The sequence below is a fragment of the Corapipo altera genome, unplaced genomic scaffold, assembly GCF_003945725.1.
Source record: "Corapipo altera isolate COAL_440 unplaced genomic scaffold, ASM394572v1 49, whole genome shotgun sequence".
NCBI classification, from domain to species: Eukaryota; Metazoa; Chordata; class Aves; order Passeriformes; family Pipridae; genus Corapipo; species Corapipo altera.
Window position 1 is genome coordinate 11228524 of NW_020884879.1, and position 20989 is coordinate 11249512.

General features: G+C 42.0%; 1 protein-coding gene across 2 annotated transcripts; it reads left to right on the forward strand.

Annotated features, from left to right (window-relative positions):
* The first annotated feature begins 4432 nt into the window (after positions 1–4432).
* Positions 4433–20205, forward strand: SDCBP (syndecan binding protein). Of its 2 annotated transcripts, none has more exons than XM_027638487.1 (9): positions 4433–4562; positions 8961–9042; positions 11956–12034; positions 14509–14618; positions 14934–15092; positions 16400–16575; positions 17782–17953; positions 18509–18600; positions 19483–20205. In XM_027638487.1, the coding sequence occupies exons 2-9, from the start codon at positions 8992–8994 to the stop codon at positions 19535–19537; spliced, it is 894 nt and encodes a 297-aa protein (XP_027494288.1). In that variant the 5' UTR covers positions 4433–4562; positions 8961–8991; the 3' UTR covers positions 19538–20205. The 2 variants fall into 2 exon arrangements, with proteins under 2 accessions (XP_027494288.1, XP_027494289.1); XM_027638488.1 differs by lacking the exon at positions 4433–4562 and adding an exon at positions 5037–5057.
* The last annotated feature ends 784 nt before the right edge of the window (positions 20206–20989 follow it).

Below are 20989 nucleotides of genomic sequence, written 5' to 3' on the forward strand. Positions count from 1 at the left end.
TGGTCTAGTGGAAAGTGTCCCTGTCCATTGCAGGGGTTTGGAATGATATGATCTTTAAGGTCTCTTCCTATGCAGATCTTTCCATGATTCTGATTTTCAGGGTAGAGGGATCTGTCTGTAGTTCTTTAATCTGGCTTCACGATTCATCTAGACCACAGAATGTCACCTAAATCAGAGACCACAACCTGAACCAGACTGTATCCAACATGAAATGGATCAAATGTTGATTTAGAGATACCGGGAGAAAGGAAAAAACATTGAATCCCTGGGGAAACAATTAAACAGAAAAAAATACGGCTACTGTGAAATACAGATCTTATTTCTGCTATGCCTACCTAGTCTTTATGATATGAGGGCAAAGAATATAGATCCTTAAACACTGAAACATGTACATCAGAGATAGGAAAGAGCTGTTTGGGTTATTTAAGTTCTTCCCAGCAAAATATCTCTTGTGGGTCAGGCACAGGAAGAGCACAGTCACTCCCTCCTCCTCTCCTGTATAGAGCTCATATCCACCCCGTCCTTGGCTCTCTTTTCTGTCTCCTCTCTCCTAGGACTGACTCAGGGTCTTGCATGAAGGAGCGTGTTTTCTGCAGGGCCTCTGCTTCACCTGTTATAAAGGTTTGAAGGTGTCTTATGACTGAGGAGGAGAGAGGAATGTCTTACTGCTCACACTCTGGACTGTCAGGCTATGAAGTTGGGTGCTGTTCTCACCTCTGCCACAGAGCTCTCCTGAAGTGACAAATAAGTCCTCTTGCCAGGCTCTCCACAAATGGTTCCTGTGTTTTGCTCATTTTCCATTTGCCTCACAGAGGCTCTAGGTCTAATCTGCAGAAACGTTGGGCACACTTATTGAGTGAAGTCAGGAAGGTGGTGATTTAACAAAATATCTACTGTATTCTCATAAACACGAGACAAAATTTTGTAGAACTGAGAGCTCAGAATAATGCGTTATGCGCATATTCAACTTAAGTGCCTGAATTCCCTGTGTGTATCCCAGGAATTATGATAGAAAATAAATGAACAATTGTTTGCACAGTACTCAGACGTTAGGGTGTTACTTAGAAAAGATGGTGAAAACATTAGTATTTCCATCTTTAGAGTGGAGTTTGAATAGTAGACAGGAAATTAGGCATGAAACTGCCAACTGAACACTGGAAAATCATACACTCAGTAAGCACTATCCACCCTGTGGGCTGAGGAGGGTACAATGACAGTAATATGTTATAATGCATTTAAAAGGCAAGATCGAAAAAAAAATAAGAATAGAGAATCAGAACCAAAGTGACCCAGTAGTTTCTAATATTGAGTACTTTACTGGGGCAAAGCTTCTGGAATTTAATTTCTTCTGCATAATAGGGTTTTATGCTGAAATTCTTGCTTCTATATGTAAACTCTAATAATTCTTTTTCACAAAGTCTAGAGGCATATCAGCACAGCTCAGTGCAATGCAGCACCACAGTTACTTAAGCAGGTTTGGGGTGGGTTTATTCTAGAAATACAAACAACACATCAGGACGCTCCTTGCACCTGGCTTAGGGCAGGACCCATTAACTCCTTCATAACTACCCCATCTATGGAACTACTTTAATAAAATTATTCTGTTTCCATTGCTGACAGGGTGCTATCTTGCACAATTTGTACGTGTTTTGAGTGACCATTGATAATGTCTCATTGTTGAATGGGTGGAGAGCTTCCTAATAAACAAAAGCACAGCATGTTTCCAGCTTCAAAAGAGAAATGCGAATTTTTGGGTAACAACCATTTATTAAGAATTTTGCAACAGCTGAGACTGATACTGATCAGTAGGTGGTTTCTATTATTCTTTGAAAGCTGGCACTAGACCAGTAAAAAACCCACAAACAGTACACTGACAATGGAAAATTATCATATTATTGCCCACGGATATTCTAATTTCAACAAGCAAAATCTGATAACTTGGCCATTTGTTCCACTTCTTTCAAACAATAGATGCCCTTAACCTGGACTTTGCTTGTTCTTAGATTACATATCTATAATAGTGCCCACACAGTATGCCCAAAAAGTAATAGACTATATGGAACCAAGTGTTTAGGCTAGGACATCATCATAAAGAAAATGAACATCCATCACAGTCTTGAGGATAAAATCAGGGAGGGTGCCTTGACAGTGCAGGTCTGACATCCACTGACAAAGGCTGCTACCTGGATAACAGTGAGTTGTCTTGAAAGACCAAGACAAGAGATAAAGTAATGCAGAAAACAGCAAATAATGACCTAGTTTTCTGGAGAGAAGAAAGGTCTTTGCAATGAGAGGAGCATGCAACATCAAATCAAAACATCGCCCTTCAGTTATCTGTGCTGGCACCCAGCAGAACTGCACTACCTGGAAAACTATTGATCACACATCTTCAATTTCCATGCCTCATGGACCCTACAGTACTCTCGATTCTCCAAGGTGAGTACAGGGCTTCAGTGCACCGAGCTCATTGCAGGATGAAGGGTTAGACTCTTGGTGTGAGCATACAGTTTTAAACCTTTAACCGCACTTATGTTCAAAAAGTCTTTTGGCTATGTAGAAAATTTAGCACTTCAAAAGCAGTAATCATCTATCATTATTAAACTAGAGCTAGATTCCCTCCCTCCCTCCTGGCCCAGAAGACACGTAACACAGGATTTTTGTGAACTTATACCCTAAGCCCAAAATTTCACTTCATATATATTTAATGATCTGTAGTTTCATGACTCAGTAGCTGTGAGTTCAGGCACTGGCATACAAGAAGGTTTCAAGCCTGGCTGATCGTTGGGTATAGACACAGGAGCCTTCTTAGCAGCCAGAGAGTTGCTGATCCTCCGTATTCAGCACTGCTGTGGCTGCTACCCCAATCCTGTGCACTCCCGTGGTGCTCACCAAAGATGCTGGCGACTGGAGAGGTCCAAGAACTGGAAAATATACATTGCAACAAAATCTCTGTTTATGATTGTGCAGGCAGTTCTAACGATGAAACAGCCTGCTAGTGCTAGAATGAAGGGAATCAACCTTTCCTCTCATTTCCATTTCTCCTCCCTCCTCCTCCTCCTTTCTCCTTTTTCCAGCTACACACTCCCTTGAGCTGGCTCATGCTGGTGCTTGAGAGATCCTTCTGTTGCTAGTTTGGCCCACTAATTAGCAGAAAAACACTAATGTTTTTTGGTGGATTTCATTTCTGCTGGGGCAATGAATTGAGCTCTTCTGAGGGAGTACTTAACAGCTGCTGGGACTGGCTGAGGACAGGAGAAAGAGACTGAAGTGGGAGCAGACCTCCTTTCTAGTGCTGGAGGACTGCTAAACTCGTCTACTAAACACTCTGGTTTCTTAAGTGAAGAGAAGCTCTAGGGCACTCAGTACATTTAATTATCTATATGATGAACAAGATTTGACAACAGGTAAAGAATCGTAATGAAGAAGGATTTTAAAGACTGAAAATTGATGCTAGAGAAGTTCATGCTCTAAATAAGGCAAACGGGGAATAATTATGGTAATTGACTTATGAAAGCCTTTTTCCAAGCTTGTTTTGGGATTTCCCTGTTGCTGGTACACTTTACATCATGGTTTCTCCAGGAGGAGAGCACGGCTTCTGACAGATACCCATGAAGGAAGGCCCAGACAGGTGCTGGACCACAGGACACTGCCCCTCCCGGCTCTGGCATGTCACAGCTTGCCTGGACAGCACATCCATGCCTGGACAGCAGACAAAGCTGATTCAAGGTGGTTACTGGAGCATGCCTTACTACAGGAGAAACATCACCACCACCACCACCACCCCTCAAAAAAAACACAAAACAACAAAACAAAAACCCAAAGCAAAACTCCAAACCAAGCAAAAAAGTTGGAAAATGAGCAGAAAATTATACTTTTTCCTCCACGAAGACAACAGCTGTGAACCAATAACAGCAAATAATTGAGGCAAAGGCAGTACAAAAAGAAAGCAAGCCACGGGTAAGTCTCAGACAGAGAGGCTCAGGGGGTACCTCATTGCTCTCTACAGCTACCTGAAAGGAGGTGTAGGGAGGTGGGGGTCGGTCTCTTCTGCCGTGCCTGCAGTGAAAGAAGTAGGAGAGATGGTCTGAGACAAATTCAGATTAAGTATTAGAAAAAAATTTTTAACTGTTACGGTGTTCAGGCATTGGAATAGGTTGCCCAGGGAGGTGGTGGAGTCACCATCCCTGGAGGCATTCAAGAGGCGCCTGGATCTAGCGCTGCGTGATGTGGTTTAGGGGTTACAGAGGTAGTGCTGGGTGGGCGGTTGGACTTGATGATCCTAAAGGTCTCCTCCAACTTTGATGATTCTGTGATTCTAAATGAAACAAGCGGCCAGAGGAGAGCGAGGCCGTCACCACCCCTCTCTCGCCCCTCGGCCCCGGAGCCCAGCACAGCACACAGTCCCGGCCGCGGGCCCGGAGCATGCGCGGGGCCGGGCCAACGTGGCCACCGCCCCCGCCCCGCTCAGCGCTGCGCTGCCGGGATTTTCGGAGCCGGTGCCGCCGCCCCTCTCCGCGCTCAGGGCCCCGACCAGCGGCAGCCACCGACCCCCCGGCCCGCAGGTAAAGGAGGGCGGAGACCGGCGGGGGGGGGGTGCGGGGGTGTCCCGTCCCCGCGGCCCTTTGTGCGGCGGCCGGTCCTCAGGGGTGGGCGGGGGGCTGCGGGCCGGGCACGGCGGAGCTGGGAGGGGGCGGCCGGTGCCGGGGCGGCTCTGCCGGCGAGGGCCGTGTTGGCCCCCGCGGGGCCGCCGCTCCCTGCAGCCGGCCGGGGGCGGGGAAGAAGGCTTCTGCCGGCCCGAGGGGCTCCTCCGCCCGCAGACAGGGAAAACGGTGAGTGAATAAGCCCCCGCGTCCCTCCGCGGTCTGGGGGCGTCTTCTGACCTCCCGTTCGGGCTCCGGGGTCGTTGCAGAGAGTAGGCTCGGAGGAGGCTCGGACATTTGTAGTAACTCCTCTTCAGACGGGCTGGATGGTGCTGCAGGGGTGGGGTGGATACGCCGTGCCTTTTCGGGCAGGCGGGCCCAGCTTCGGATCTGAAATGGAGGCAGCAGGTTTCGGAGGTGAGCGGATAATGAGGACAATTGCTTCGAGGCTAATTAGATATGTATCAGGAGGGAAACACCGAGTTATTAGTGGAGAACGTGTCTTACGAAACAGTTCCTTGGTTCCTGATGTCTCAGCCTGACCTCCAGGAGATGTTGTCCTGCATCTGCTTTAAAGACGAATTTTGGGGCTCGTAAGCTTCTAAACTCTGGAAAGGGGAACCAGTGTTCCAGTATAGGTGCCGACATTGTGGCCTGCTGTAATCTCTCCACAGGCCACAGGCGGAAAGCACTCGGGGTAGCGCTTTTTGTTTTGGTTTGATTTTTCCCCTCCCCCAGTATTGGCTGGAGGTGCTTTCAGAGACAGCGGACACTACAGGCTGGCCAGGCTGGAGTTCAGCGGGATCCTGTGTTGTGTTCAGCTCCGTGCTTTCCGACCTGGAGAATGTGTCGGAGAGTCCGTCTTCTCCCAGCCACGCCACGGAGAGCAGTTCGGGATCACTCCCACCCTCAAGACTTCCTGCTGGCAGGCTCAGGGTGTCACGAGTGACGCGTTTCACAGGTCTCCGACCAGTGGCCCGGCACTTCCCTTTGGCAAACAGGATCTTCTTAGTGGGAGGTGCTGGCACTGGCAGTCAGTCTTTCCAGCCAAGGGTTCTGAGAGGTGGGGAGAGGTCTTTAATTACAGGTTTTGCAGGTCACTAGCTGGGTTATGGCAGCCCCTCTTGCCCCCATGCTCTTCCTTTGCCTTTCACTTTTGCTTTCCTAAACACTTGTGCTCCTCACAATACGTGGAAGTATGGAAATGATCGAGGAAGATGATTCTGATGTTGTAGATTTTTGAAAGAAAAGGAGGTTGTACTGACTCACCTTTTGTGGTCAGTGCCTAAAGCTGTTACAGCGCCTGCTGAAACTCATGTTTATAACTGTGAATAACTCCACAGAAGCCATGGGCAAGTTCTTACTGCAGTTACTGGTGGACCCTACCACTGGCAATTGTTATTTAAAAATCTTATTTGAAACCAAGTGCACTATTTTTTTTTTGCTCTTGCATTACCTCACGAGAGGTATTTGTGTTACAACTGCTGCTGCAGAAATTGAAAATACAATATGCAAAGTTATGAGCTCACTGAATGCAATTACAATGGTGGCAGTTATTCTCTCTATTTAATTGGAAAACCAAAACCAGGAACAGGTGAGATTATGATGAAGGAACCAGCCCAGCAGATCCTTGGTGACAAACGCTTGGGTTTGTGAGCCCTTGACTGGGGAGGGGATTGTCAAGTGGTGGGATAAGCTGCTGGAGTGTCATCATATGTGATCTGAGAATTAATATATGTTTAGCTTTGCTAATGCTTTTCTACAGAAAGAACCTTAGTCCTCCTTATAAACTAGAGGAAGGTTGAAGTTGCATGTCTGCGACAAATGTAACCAGTAATTTTGTGCAGAGTGAGACTGGTCTATGGAGAAGAACTAAAGCTGGCCAGGGTGTACCATGGAAGTTGGTCGCTGGGACAGGGGACCCAGCACTCCTTGTGCTGTTCTTTGCTGCTGTGTGGATGCTGGAGATCACCACCTGCAAAGTGCTGCTCTTGTGTCCCTTATTGCCCTGCCACGGGGTGACTTCTTTGGGAACACACCGTCCTTGGCCTGCCCTCTTTCCTGCCTGCTGCCGGGGGTGTGCTGACTTTGAACGTGTGCCAGTGCTTGGGCCACCACCTGAATCTATGAGAGCTGCTGTAGCACAGAAGATGTCGATTCCGAGTGGTGTTTGGAGCGGAATGCAGCATTCAGGCACAGCTTACCTGACCACGGGGTTTGCTGGGCTTGAGCTTACGTTTGCTGCTACCCATCTGGGATGAGCAAAAGCACTTGGTTGTTTGAGGTCAATGCTGGATTAAAACAGAACTTTAAAACGGGTTTTAAATGTGTATGTTTAGTTTATAAAGTTTCCAGGCTTTAACTATGTTTGGTTTAGTTGCATCAGTTAGTCAAAAATGTCATTGGCAATTAATTATTACAATATAATGGTCCACATGTTCACAGTTTAGATTTCTGTCACATTTAGGGCATGCTTTTTTTAAGTTTTAATTGTAGTTTGAGATGATACTGGAGCTGTTGGACACTCTGCTGAACATGCATAAAAGCTGTTGATGAGCTTAGTGTAATATGAAGAGATGTCCTTTGTGTTACTGCAATATCATATCAGGCATCTCTGCGTGTGGTGTTCATTTAGAAATCAGCTTAATATCTGCACTTAAAGAAGCAGTAGCTCAAGGATTTATGCAGTGGTCACTTTTAGTCTGGAATTTTTGCTAAATTGCTGCATGAATAAGGACCTCTGTTCTTTGGATGAGAAAATGAATCCCCAAACCAAAAGCTTTTAATAAAGCTTCCTCGTTAACTGTGTTCTCAGTGCCTTCTATAACTTGCAAAACTGTACCACATTTTGTTGTTTTCTGTTTCTATCCCTCTGTACCCCCCCTTATTAAAATGTTCCCATATACTGTTGTGGAGTGTTTTATTATGGTTTTCAGAAGTTCATCTGATCTCAGGGAGAGTGTGAGTGAAAGAGCTCTGGAAAAACGGGATTTCCTGAAGCCTCAGGTGACAAGCTCTAACAGAGCTGGATGTCAGCGTGGTGCCTTAGAAAATCATGTGAAGTGGTTTATTTTTTTGTTTTGTTTTGCTTGAGTTTCTCTTCCCCTTGGTTTTGTTGTAGTAATTCCTAATAAGTTGTCACAGGGCTCTTCCAACATCACATGAGAGCCAGCCCTGAGTCTCTGTGTTTTGAAACTCACCACTGACTCAGTCTTCCTGGTTTATGGTCTCTTGCTGTAATTACTGTGTTGCAAATGGACATAGGAAGCCAGTTAGTGGCTTCTTGCTGGATCTCATGGTGTAACCCCAGACAGCAGCTAAGGGCCACACAACTGCTTGCTGGATCCCCCTACCCCAGCAGGATGGGGGGAGAGAATTAGAAGAGTAAAAGAGTGAACCCATGGGTTGATGTAAATATAGTTTAATGGAACAGAAAAGGAAGGAAAAAAAATAATAACAGAGTTGGAATATATAAAATGAGTGATGCACATTGCCCCTGTTCACCATTCGCTGACCAATGCCCAGCCAGTTCACAAGCAGTGGCCTTTGGCCCTGTTTCTTCCCCACTTTATCTATGAGCATGATGCCATATGGCATGGAATATCCCTTTGGCCAGTTTGGACCAGCTGTCCTGGCTCTGTCCCCTCCCAACTCTGTGCCTCTCCATCTTTCTCACTGGCAGGGCATGAGAAGCTGAAAAGTCCTGGACTTAGTTGTGGCTAAATAGTGTTTACACTAAAACAATCAGTGTGTTATCAACATTGTTCTCATCCTAAATCCAAAACACAGTACTGTACCAGCTACGGGGAAGAACATTATCTCTATTCCAGCCTAAACCAGATCACTGGAATATCAGAACTGATGGAAGTGTTTAGATATTTTGGATAACAGAGGGAAAGCTTCTGCAGTTTTATATAAAATACTGCCCCAATTAGGAGGAGTGCAATTGGCTTTTTCCTCTTAACCCTCATTATTATTGCATCCTGGCCTCCTGAAGTCTGTCTTTGCAATGCTTCCTGTGAAGTGGTTTTCTCTGTATAAGCTTTCTCATTGTTGAGACTTAACTTTCACAGTCATAAGTACATTAAATAAAACCTATTACCCAAAGCCTGCTATTGATAACAGATTAAATGGGCACTCGTAGTGGAATTTATCTGTAGTGTCAGGTATCTTTAGTGCTGGCTTGCAAGTCACAGATCACTTATTTGGCACTTTGTCTGGTTTATTTTTCTTTTTTAAATTTTTTTAAGTTGTAAACTCAGTAAATATCTGACAGCTAACCATGTTGTTTGTTTGCTTTCCCATTTGTTTTTTTTTCAGTCTTCCCTTTGCCTAGTGAGATTTCATCAAAATGTCTCTCTATCCTTCCCTAGAAGATCTGAAGGTGGACAAAGTTATTCAGGTATGGTGGACTTTAAAAAAGATGAGTTCTGATGATAGTAATATATCTGGTGATATTTAATCTAGGTAAGGGGAGATGTATTGTGGTTGGGAACTTGTTTTACCATTGTACTCTAAAGGGGAAAGACAAACTCTTTACTTTGTAGCTTGATATAATGTCATTAATGCTTAATTTACTGCCTGGATATATTTATTTTTAAATTTTTATGTATTAATTTATGTTCATGTTGGGCACTCTGCTGAACAAGCATAAATGCTGTGGATGACCTTCAATATGTTGATATACTGGGGTTTTTTGAAGCATAGATACTTGGTCTTAAGTAGACAAACATAGTCAGTCCCTTCACATACTTCAGCTCTGATATGATGACTGAACTAATTAACCTTCCGTGTCTCACTCCCACTGTCCAAATCTGTGTCAGAAGGCTTTCTTGGTCATTTGAGCACCCAAAAAAAGAAGCACTGGCTGTCTTAATGCTGTCTAGAATCACAGACTTGTCCACTGGCTATTTGATGGTAGTAACTAGGTCTCTCGGGATATCCAAGATTATCACATTTGTGTAAAACCCTTTATGTATAAGAATATTGGTAGTTTTATTATTAGACAGGATGAGGACTAAAAAAATACCTGTGAAACAAAATGGTGGAAAGCATTTTAATGTATTGAAAACTCTATGAGAAATTTGACATGAATATATTTCACAAAGGGTTTCCTTGCTTTCTTTTTTACCTTTTCCTGAACTTAACTTGCATTCCCTCCCAGTTTAAGCAAAGGCGAGGAGTTATACTGTGTTTTAAGGTGATTACTACTTCTGTCCTTGCTGTTCTCATTGGGAAGCAGTCAAGCAAACTGCATAGAACAGCTTGTTAACTCTGCTGTGCTATCCCGAAGTGCAGTGCCTTGTCTCACCTGTGTTTGTATGTGTGGGGTGGGGCTTTTGAAGTTGTGGGTGCTATGTTGGGATTTCTCTTTGTTGTGTCCACCCACTCCATTGTTCTTATCTTACCAAAGTCCTTTATCTACAGTTAGGTAATGCTGAACTGAAAAATGAGTAGCCTGGAGCCAAGAATGTGCTTCTTTGTCCTTTTATTGACCAGCTGCTAGGGTTTATATATTACAGTGGGAAATTGTAATAAATGTAATCAGTAAGCCATTCCATTTTCACTGATATGTTTCATAGAAACGAGCAGGGACATCTTCAACTTGATCAGGTTGTTCAGCGCCCAGTCCAGTCTGACCTTGAATGTCTCCAGGGTTGGGGCATCTGTGACCTTTCTAGGCAGTCTGTTCCAGTGCTTCACCACCCTCATTTAAAAAAACTTATTTTTTATATCTAGTCTGAATCTACCCTCGTTTAGTTTAAAACCGTTACCCCTTGTCCTATCACAACAGGCCCTGTTGTGTAGGGCCTGTCTGTCCCCATCTGTCTTATAAGCCCCCTTTAAGTACTGAAACTCTGCTATAAGGTCTCCCCAGAGCCTTCTTTTCTCCATGCTGAACAGCCCCAGCTCTCTCAGCCTTTTCTCACAGGAGAGGTGTTCTACCCCTCTCATCATTTCAGTGATTGTTTCCTCTGGACCTCTCCAACAGGTCTGTGTCTTTCCTGTGCTGGGGACCCCAGACCTGGACGCAGCATTCCAAGTGGGGTCTCACAAGGACAGAGTAGAGGGGCAGAATCACCTCCCTTGACCTGCTGGCATCAAAGGCTAAATTATTTGCCTCTCCCGAGTAGTGCATTATAAAAATGCTCTCTCTTTAAAAACATCTCAGAGCATTATTAGAAGAAAAGCGGGCAGAGTACAGAAAGACAATATCTGTATCCACAACAAGGAAGTGAGATTAAAATGACTGCAGGTTAAAACAAATGGACTTGTTACATTAAATATTATTCTAACCTGTTCTTTTTGTCCCTCGTTTGAGTTGGAGCCTATTCTTTTAAGTACATGTGATATTACTAAATAATGAGTCATTCTTGCTGTGAGACCTTTTTCTGAAGACAACTTCCTGGAGTGTACAGGACTAAGAAGTCTTCTATTTTTATGTATTTCCTTAACATCATGAAGTAATTTGGCTGTCGTGTTGTGTTAGATGATTTATGTGTCCTGTTCAGCATGATGTTTCACTGTGCATTTAGTAATTTCTCCCCCACCTTTGACATTCAATCTCAGGAAAGTTATTGGGAGAGCTATTTCCATCACGCTTAACAGGCCTCTGTAAGGCAGTGTTTTTCACTAGTCATGATTACACAGGGCCAAAAAATAGTAGCTGAGGTACTGAGAAGGAAGGAAACTGGCTTACTTAAGTAAGGTATCGTATTTGTGAGTCAGTCAGCAGTGCAGAAATTAAGCTTTATGTGTTCACTGTAGTGGCAAGTGCTGTAGAAAAATCATCTTAGAAGATCTACTTCTTTCAGAAGGTATTAAACCAGTAACATTGGATTGTGTGGAACTTGACACTTGAAAGGGACTTCAGTAGATCTCACTAATAACATCCGTAAATGGTGAAGAGGTAAAACTGCTGCTATCCAGATGAGAAAGTAATTGCAAAATACTCTGCCAAAGGTCATACCCTCAAACTTAGTTATAAAGCTTTGTCAGCCAAGTTTAATGAGTCCTTTAAGGCTCTTTAACTTGCTTGATGACAAAAACAGGACAGGCTGATGGTAAAGCCTCTCTGCATTATAATTGTAGCTTTGTTTCTGAGAAAGATATGACTTCATCTACTGAAGAAGTTATGATACTACTATAGCATGTTGTATTGAAGCTATTTATTTCAAATAAAAAGATTGACTTCAGCACTTCAAGATAAATAGTAACTAGCATGTACAAAAGAAAATTTTGAGTCTTCTGTCTGCATAATAAAGATTTTGCTTTTCTTGTACAAGATAGCATATGTGACTTTCTTTGCTTTTAGGCTCAGACTGCCTTTTCTTCAAATCCAGCTAATCCAGCAATCTTGTCTGAAGCTTCTGCTCCAATTCCTCATGATGGAGGTAAGGTCATGTACTGTATAGTATCCTAATGTTGTGGAAAGCAGTTATGAAGTACTGAAGTTAACAGTACAGTCAAAAATACCTATAAATATGTAACCCTGTTTACAAAGGGCAAGACCATGCCTTTTTGGAAATGCCAACACCCACCTTGGTAAGGTGCTATAGAGTCAAAAAAACAGGGTTTGCTTATAAAAGGAAGTTGTGGCAAGCACTCACACATCTCTTTTTGAAACCTTTTCCAAGTGAGCCTACCATAATAAGATTTGTTGTTGGTACTGTTGAGCTCTGTTTAACTCTTACCTCAGACACCTTGTTGTCCTTATTTATCCACCTATATATTTTGTAAGCTTTAGAGATCAGTATGTGTCTGAGTGTCATTCTTCTCCATATGAGCTTGCTTAGGGACAGACAAACACAAATCTCTGTCAAAAGAGAAGTGCCCAGGAAGGTGGTGCTAAGTCTTGTCCTGCAATCAGTATAAAGCTTCCAGCAGATTTTTAAATCAACTGTCTGGTGGGGAATCCATCAGATCTAAAGCTGAATGACTTGTACCCATTTATTCTTTTTTTCTCCCATGCACATGTACATCCATGAAGGTGCACAGGTATGTTTGAGGTCAGAACTCTGCATTAGTAAGTTACCCTTGATCTGAAAGGCCTAAAGCCTCTGACCAGCAGCAGTGCTGGAATGGCTGTCAAAAATGCTAGTGGACCAGATATTAAAGCTTGGTGGATATAACTTTGTCTCCAGTTCTCTGGGTGCTTGTGTGTCTAAGGACAGGAGTTTGGATAGCTCACCAGATAGTTGCCTCTGGTAGATCCTTTCTGGAATAGATACTGGCCTAACCTCACCAGACCAGACCAGATTTGATTTTACTTCAGCAGTCCCTTCTTGGCAGCGTCCTTTCTGCTGTCTAGAGTTTCAATTCTCATGTAGTTATTTGGCCAGCAGACGCAAAGACATAATTTTGACATCAGCCTGTGTGAGAATTGCTCAGAAACTCTTTGTGGCTGTAGAGTCATTAATCATTCAATATATCCCAAATGAAGGGAGGCGTACATCATCTATAGGATGTGCCAAACCCCCCTGGAAATTCCTCTGTCCTGGCAGAGACAGGAGACTTTACAACACCAAGAGCTTTTGGATATGTTCTGCTATTTGGAGCTCTCTCTGTTTTAAATGAGAATGTAGTATAGCCAGTAAAGATGCATCATATGTTGTGGTCTTTAATGGAGAACAAAACAGAAAAATTGGGTAGCTGCAGAAATGTTGTGCAGTGTTGTGTATGTACTTGAAAAAGTAAGCAAAAGTAGAAGATTCATTAATGAAAAGCTTATTAATCAATATTGCTGAAACTACAATTTAACAGATTAGTCCAGAGATATTGTCAGAGAGCTCTCATGTGAAGCAGTGTATTGAAGAGAAAAAAAGCCTGTTGTTTGAACTGGCGTTCACCTTACAGTAACCCTTGTTCCTTCCCAGAAAATTTGACCATTGCTGGTCAAATAGTTTATAATGGCTGTTTTTATACATGTACCCATAAATGAACCCTAGAAACCTAAGCTTTGTGTACTGAGGAGGCTGTTTGCTTCTGAAGTCATCCTTTGCACCACCTCTCTGTCCAAGCAGCCTTTTCTGTCCCCACTGATTCAGTAAGAACGTTGTGTGGACTCAAGTGTTCTCATAACTGCCACTTGTTAAATGGCACCAGTTAATGATCTGTGGAATGTCAAGAGCAATATCAATCTTATTTCTGGACTTGTTCAGCTCAAGGTCTGACAAGTCTGTCAGTTCAACTTGCTTTCCTTCCACTCCCTGCATCTCACTCCTCTTGAGTATGGCAGGATATTTTAAGGGCTGTGTGTGGTTTTTCTTGTTGAGAGGCATGTCTAAAGCCGCTTCATTTTGAAGCTGTGAGAAAATGGCAGCTGCTTTCTTATGAAGACTCAAAGCAGACTGTAGAGCTGACCTTACAACCAGGAGACTTCTGTAGAAACCCTCCCATGCCTGGGATCTGGAGTATCCTTGGCGTGGTTGCCTCTTGCAAGTGCTGTTTTGAACTTGGTGGAAAGTCTGTGTGTGTTCTTCAGCGCACCTGGTTTGGGGGTAGGAGGGAGAGTAGTTTCCCACTAATTGCCCAAAAGCTCTGAAGGGTAGGCATGTCGTCATGGACTGAGCACAGTGTTGGTTTTGGAGCCTGTCACCTCATGTCTTATGTTGTTTGTGCTGTAAAGAATGAACGGAGTAACTGAAACTGAAAGTTCACTGTAAACTCTTTATCTCAGAAATGCTACTTTTTTTGGTTGCTCTTCTAAACGAGTCCTGATTGAATTGAGTTTTCTGTCATAATTTTCCAGTTAAATAATTACAATAGCACAAGATTTGTTGAAGTAATTTACACATAAAAGCAGTAACTGCTCTTTCTGTTAAACCAACATGTATTGATTTATTATTGTTTTGTTTTTCTTCTGTAGGCTTATACCCCAGATTGTATCCAGAACTCTCTCAATATATGGGCCTGAGCCTCAGTGAGGAAGAGGTGCAGAGAAACTTACCAGTGGCAGCAGTTGCTCAGCCACAGGGTGTAGGTACCAGTCAAGCACATTTTAGAAAGCAAAAGTATAAAGATTAAATATGTATCTAGCATTCTAGAGAGCAGACTGTTATTTGTCTTAAGTACCATACTTGACTGAGTGGTGAATTGTTGTAAGTAACCGTGCCTATTTTAATCTGGTCTTAAACTGAGCTTTATGTTTCCAGTTTTGGGAGGGGGTGGGGGAGAGCTGGTGTTGCGATTTAATTTGTGTACTGTTTTTTGTAAATATTACTTCATATAAACTGACATATAGCTATTTTTGAAAGTTGAAACTAAGTTGTCTGGCTGTTTTGTTTTAATCAGCAACTGGTAACACGACCTTCTACTAATTACATGGTAGCTCCAGTGACTGGAAATGATATTGGAATTCGCAGAGCAGAAATTAAGCAAGGCATCCGTGAAGCAATTCTATGTAAAGATCAAGATGGCAAAATTGGGCTTCGCCTAAAGTCTGTTGACAATGTAAGTGTAGAAGCTGGCTTTTGCCTCTAGAGATCTTATTGCTGAACTAATTTAGTAGAGAAGTTAATGTATGGTCACAAAATTGTCTTCTGTTTAGCGCTTTCCATTAGCAGAATTTTAATCCTTCATTAGATCCGTAACTAGATTTCCAGCTCTCTGAAGTCAGATCTGAATTTACTGTGGCAATTTAGTGACATGTGTTTTATAACACCTGAAAATTACTTGTAATATTTATTTTCTGCTTTAGAACATGCATAGCTGCTGTGATACTTTTTAGAAGTTCAGGACTTCTTGTCTCTATTTTTGTGGAAATACTGGGCAGTACTTAATGTTCAGCAGTATGCAGAGAACTGCCCACAGCTTAGAAGTATTTCCTTTTCTATAGAAGGTCCGTAAACATGGTTTGAAGCTTCTGTTTCAGGATCTTTTGATTCTCAACATGGAAAATGCTACTCTGTTTGTTCTGTTTGTGTTTTCTTAGATGTGTTTTGTTTGGGGTTTTTGTTTTGTTTTGTTTTTTCTTTTTAGCATGGCAAGGCCATTTAATCTGAATGTTTTAAAAAAATTAAACTGACTGTAGCATATAGGGTTAAAGTGCTTCTTGTAGTCCTGCTAATGCAGCAAATGGGGTTTTCTCAGGGGAGCATGGGGTGGTGTTGGGGTTTTTTTTAACACCACATCCCCCCAGAAATGTTATTTATACTTTGCTTTGATATGCTTTACTTGGTTCGTAGAGGTACTTTGACTAGAAATAGTCTTGTTTTTTTACCCGAGGTGGTAGCAAGTCATAGTTGATTAAAAAGTTGAAAGCTAAAGGGGTTGTGAAAGAAGGAGAAATTTGCCATGTTGTTTCTAGCAGTGCTCATCTATTTCTCCAGCTATATATAGACTCCAATGTCTGACAAGGGAAATATTAGTTAAATGCAGCTCAGATTATGCAAATTTACCACCAGTTTTTGGTGGTCCAGTTGTTCAGATTTCCTGTTAAAACAGGAAAGTATTTACCCCTTCACGTAAGAATTCAGTATTATGCTCATTTTTTTTTTTGGTTTAGAGATCTAGACAGAACAGATTTACTCATTTTCAAACTTTATTCTAGCATTAATTATCTGTCAGACTTTTAAACACATCTCTAAACAGACTGATATTTCAAAAATGCTCCTTAATAATAATTAGCAAGTCCTTCTGTCTTTTTGGCTGGTATTGCATAGAGAATGCAAAACTTTAAAGGGCTGTGTACTCTGTCACTGGTCTTCATCTTTAAGGAAGAACTTCATCTCCTCTCCTCTTTTTTTTCTCTTTTGCAGGGTATATTTGTCCAGTTAGTTCAGGCAAACTCTCCAGCATCCCTTGCTGGTCTGCGGTTTGGGGACCAAGTTCTGCAGATCAATGGTGAAAACTGTGCAGGATGGAGTTCTGATAAAGCACATAAAGTTCTGAAACAGGCTTCTGCAGAAAGGATTTCAATGATCATTCGGGACAGGTAAAGCCAGCTGCAGATACGGATTGTCATTATCTGTCTCAGAGTAATTCTGTGGGGCTTGGGTCTCCCCTTGCTTTAGCAGGACTGCAGGCATAAAAAAATCCGTTTGTCTATGTACTTAGCAGTAAAGATACTCAGAAATATTCCCTTTTGTGGGGAACAATCAAAGTGGTTCTTAACTTGTAAACTTCCTGAGTATGATGAGGCATAATGTTTTTCCAAGATAAACTAGTGAGTGATAACACAGGTTAAACTTAAAGCCTGAATTGAAGACTTCTGTGCTTTTTTAACAACACAACTCGACTTTTGCTTATACTAAATGAAACAAGAGTAGTACCAAAATATTTGCTGTATTAATGGACAAATTTACATTTTATTTAGCATGGTAGTTTTCTTGTGAACTCTGCTTACATATGACTTAATGCCAGTTTTACTAACAGTGTGCTTGATGAACCCATACAGATTTTCAATTGTATTAAATTATGGGCTTGTAGATAGTTGTATGTAGTAACAACAGGTCAGATTCAATTTAAGGTCTGTAGGCTGCAAGAAGACAGATGATGCTTGATATGAGGTATATGTCTCAAAGCCTTTTCCAGGTTTATTCTTGCCTAAGAACCAAATTTGACCCAGTGGAGGGCAGCTACTTCTACCGTGTATTGAATCAAAATACTCTGGTGGTAGATTCCCTGCTGTGCCTACCACTTCTGTGCCCAACTCCCCACCCCCTTACTATATTTGCTGCTTTTTTAAGACACAGTTTAAAGGTTTACTGTCTGTAAAGCAGTAGAAGTGTTGTTGGGGAAGCCTTATACTCCAGAATCCTGTGGTCTGCCTAGAGTTGTTAAAAGTGCCTGTGTTATTTTATCTATCTTATAACATTTGTAGAGAAAACTGAATTTTTAATGGACATTCGTGTGTGTTTGTGGTGGTGGGTGGGTGGATGTTGTATGGGATCTTTGTATTATTAATCCAGATGGTGCAGAATGTCTGTAGAACAGGGAAAACATGTAAGGTTTATAAACAAGTATATATTGATAAAACAATATTAACAAAATAAAGTTAAACCCAACTACTTTTCATTATAGTTGATGTATGAGTCAGAGTACAATTACTTTTTAAGTCAAAGATGCTAAAATAGCATGTGGTTCCTTCTGTGGTTTAGTAGACTGAAAGCATTGTTTTGTATTTTAAATGTCTTTTTAGACCTTTTGAACGCATTATTACTATGCATAAGGACAGCTCAGGGCATATTGGCTTCATATTCAAGAATGGAAAAATAACCTCAATAGTGAAAGACAGTTCTGCTGCGAGAAATGGACTTCTTACAGAGCACAACATCTGTGAAATTAATGGCCAGAATGTAATTGGATTGAAGGTAAAATATGTGGTGCATGTGGAGAACTGGGAGCTTTTTAGGTGCATATAGTATCTGTGTTTTGGAGAGGGAAAAGGTTTGTAATATATTGTTTAATGTTCATAAAAAATAAGAAAGTCAGTCAGTCATGAGAGGTAACTTGATTGGAGAGAGACACATGTTTTGAGGCTTCTTTGCAGTTTTGTATTGGTAGGCAGTGCAACTCATTCTTTCTCTCTGCCTCTACCTGTAGTCTTAACAGTTTTATCTGTAGTCTAACTTTGCTGGCAAAACTAAGAATAAGCTTCCTCCTGCCAGCCTGCCTCAAATTTTAGCAGGAATTCTGTGTAGGATGTCTGTGTCCCTTCTCTAGTCAGTTCATGTGAGATACTTATCATCAAATATCTATGAAGTGGCACTGCAGGTTCAGTGATTTGTCCTGAAGGTTAAATATTCCAAGCAAGTAGTTGTGGGTCCCGTAAGTTGCATGAAATGTGTCTAGAAAAAGCTCTTGAACTGCTGCTTTATTGTTCAGCTCAAGTTGTGTTGCTCATATAACTTTTTGTTTAATAACAGGACCCCCAGGTTGCAGACATCTTGGCAACAGCTGGAAATGTAGTGACCATTACTGTCATGCCTTCCAGTATTTATGAGTATATAATAAAGAGGTAGGTAATAAAAAGCAGCCGTGGTGTTAATTATAATCAAGTTGACAGTGACTATAAAATGCACTCACTAAGATCTAATTACAAACTTTGCATGAAGACTGGAGGAGCAAGTAGGGGGGAGTCTGAAAATTTATTTCATCTGATGTTTTGCTCTAACTGTGTGTCTTGTTTCTGTTTTTAACCTATTCATATGTTAGTGATGATCCTTTGCCTTTTCCTGTCTGGAAAAACCCTTTCTGAACATATTTTGACTAAGCTTGAAATTGTGAGAACTTTCAAGTATGTGGATACCACAAGTATTTGTTACCTTGTAACTAAAATATTGTTTCTAGTGCAACTAATTCTGGTGACGTAAACATGATTCTTGGCAGGATGTGTAGTCGGGCTTTTTCTAATCCTTTGGCAACAGTAGCTTTCTACAGCTAAATCTGTTCTGCAAAAATATGTTTTTGAAGTTGCTCGAAATTAATAATGCTTCAGGTATAATTGAGTGTTTTTTCCTGGTTGCTTGGTTGGTTGGTTTTTTAACCCCCTTGGCTCTTTCTACAAGGCAGTTTTCATTCTAACAGCCACCTTTCCCCTTCCCCTCCTTCCCTTGTGCTTGGGACAGTACTCTGCATACATGCCCATATCCCAAAAGACATTGACAGTATAGCTCAGCTACTAATAGAAATGTTGAGTGTTGTGGGCTTCTCTTTATTCTGTGTGTGCAGTTTGGTGCAGCTTTCTGTAGCAACATATTTGTTCTCAAAAATAGTGGAGTAAAAGTCCAGCTTTTAATTTGTATTAAAGGGCTAGCAATGATAAAGATACAGTGAGCAGAAGCATTAGTGGTCTTCTGCAGTTGTCTTACAAAACTGAATGCCTTTTCCTTTTATTTAGGATGGCAACTAGCATCATGAAAAGCCTGATGGATCACTCTGTTCCTGAAGTCTAAACTTGCACCATGGATGTGTGTGTACATATATATAATGATGATTCCACTAAACTTGGGCTATTATACTCAGTGATCTTTCTTCTGCACATGAGCCTTTCTGGGGGCTGAGAGAAGATATGCTGCATCAAGCATTTGCATCTATAATGGCTGGGAATGTTACCGTTCAACATATCTCATTTATTCACACACTGTAAAACTCGTAGCCTTACATGCTTGACCAATGTGAAATTCCAGTTGTGTTATGATTTCTTTTCATAGATCTCTTATTTAGCTTACTATTACTATAAGCCATTGCAACTAAAGGAACCAGGTGTCACTTGCAAAGTTACGTGTTGTTACCCAGGACAATGCTGCGCTTTGTATGTTGAAGACAAATGAGTATTTTTACTGCTTTTTGTTTGCAAGAGTAGATTTGAAATAGAGTATTAGAAGTATGGCTAGTACTAGTTAATTTTTTTGTTCTAGTGAATACTGTTTACACAAGAATGCCAGCTAAGCTGAATATAGCTCAAGGCATCAGTCAGTAAGTAAGCGTAATTAAAGTAGTGTACAGATACTCAAATCTTTTTATCACTTGTTATACAAATTGTAACTAATATGCTTATCTCTCGCCTTAACCATGTTCTTTTAAGGATTCAGACATAACCAAATAAATGACTGAAACTTTAGATCCTGTGTGTGTGCATACTTAAGATGAGTTAAGACAGGCTTGTTTTATTGAGGTCAGTTGCAGGCAACAATGAAGACAGGAAATACAGTGTAAAATATCTAAATAAGCTCACTGCCTGTGGCATTGAAATGTTTTAGAAGGATAGCTCTGGGATACTTTAAACAAGATGTGCTTAATGGAAGAAATTCTTCACTGTGAGGGTGGTGAGGCACTGGAACAGGCTGCCCAGGGGAGTTGAGGATGCCCCATCCTGAAAGTGTTCAAGGCCAGGCTGGATGGGGCTCTGAACAACCTGATCTGGTGAAAGGTGTCCCTGCCCCTGGCAGAGGGGCTGGAATGAGATGATCTTTAAGGCCCCTTACAACACAAGCCAGCTACAAGACATGCTAATTGTAGAGTTGGAATTTAATTTGAAAACTGTTTGCAGCTTGCTGGGTCTGGCTGTGAGGGAGTTAACTGTTGTTGTAGCAGCTGGTGTGGTGCTGTGTTTGAGGCTTGTGACCAGGGCAGGGATGATAACGCACCAGTGTGTTTGCTGTTGCTGAGCTGTACTTGAACTGTGTCAAGGCCTTTCCTGCTTCTCACTCTGTCCCCTGCCCCCAGTAAGCAGGCTCAGGGAGGCAGGAGGCTGAGAGGGAACACAGCTGGCCCAAACTGAGCAAGGGAAAATCTCACACCCTTTGACATTATGCTCAGCGATAATTTTGGGGAGAATCTTTCCAAAGCAGTTGTTGCTTGGAGACTGGGCATGAGTCTGCTGGGGGGATCTGGGGAGTGCATCA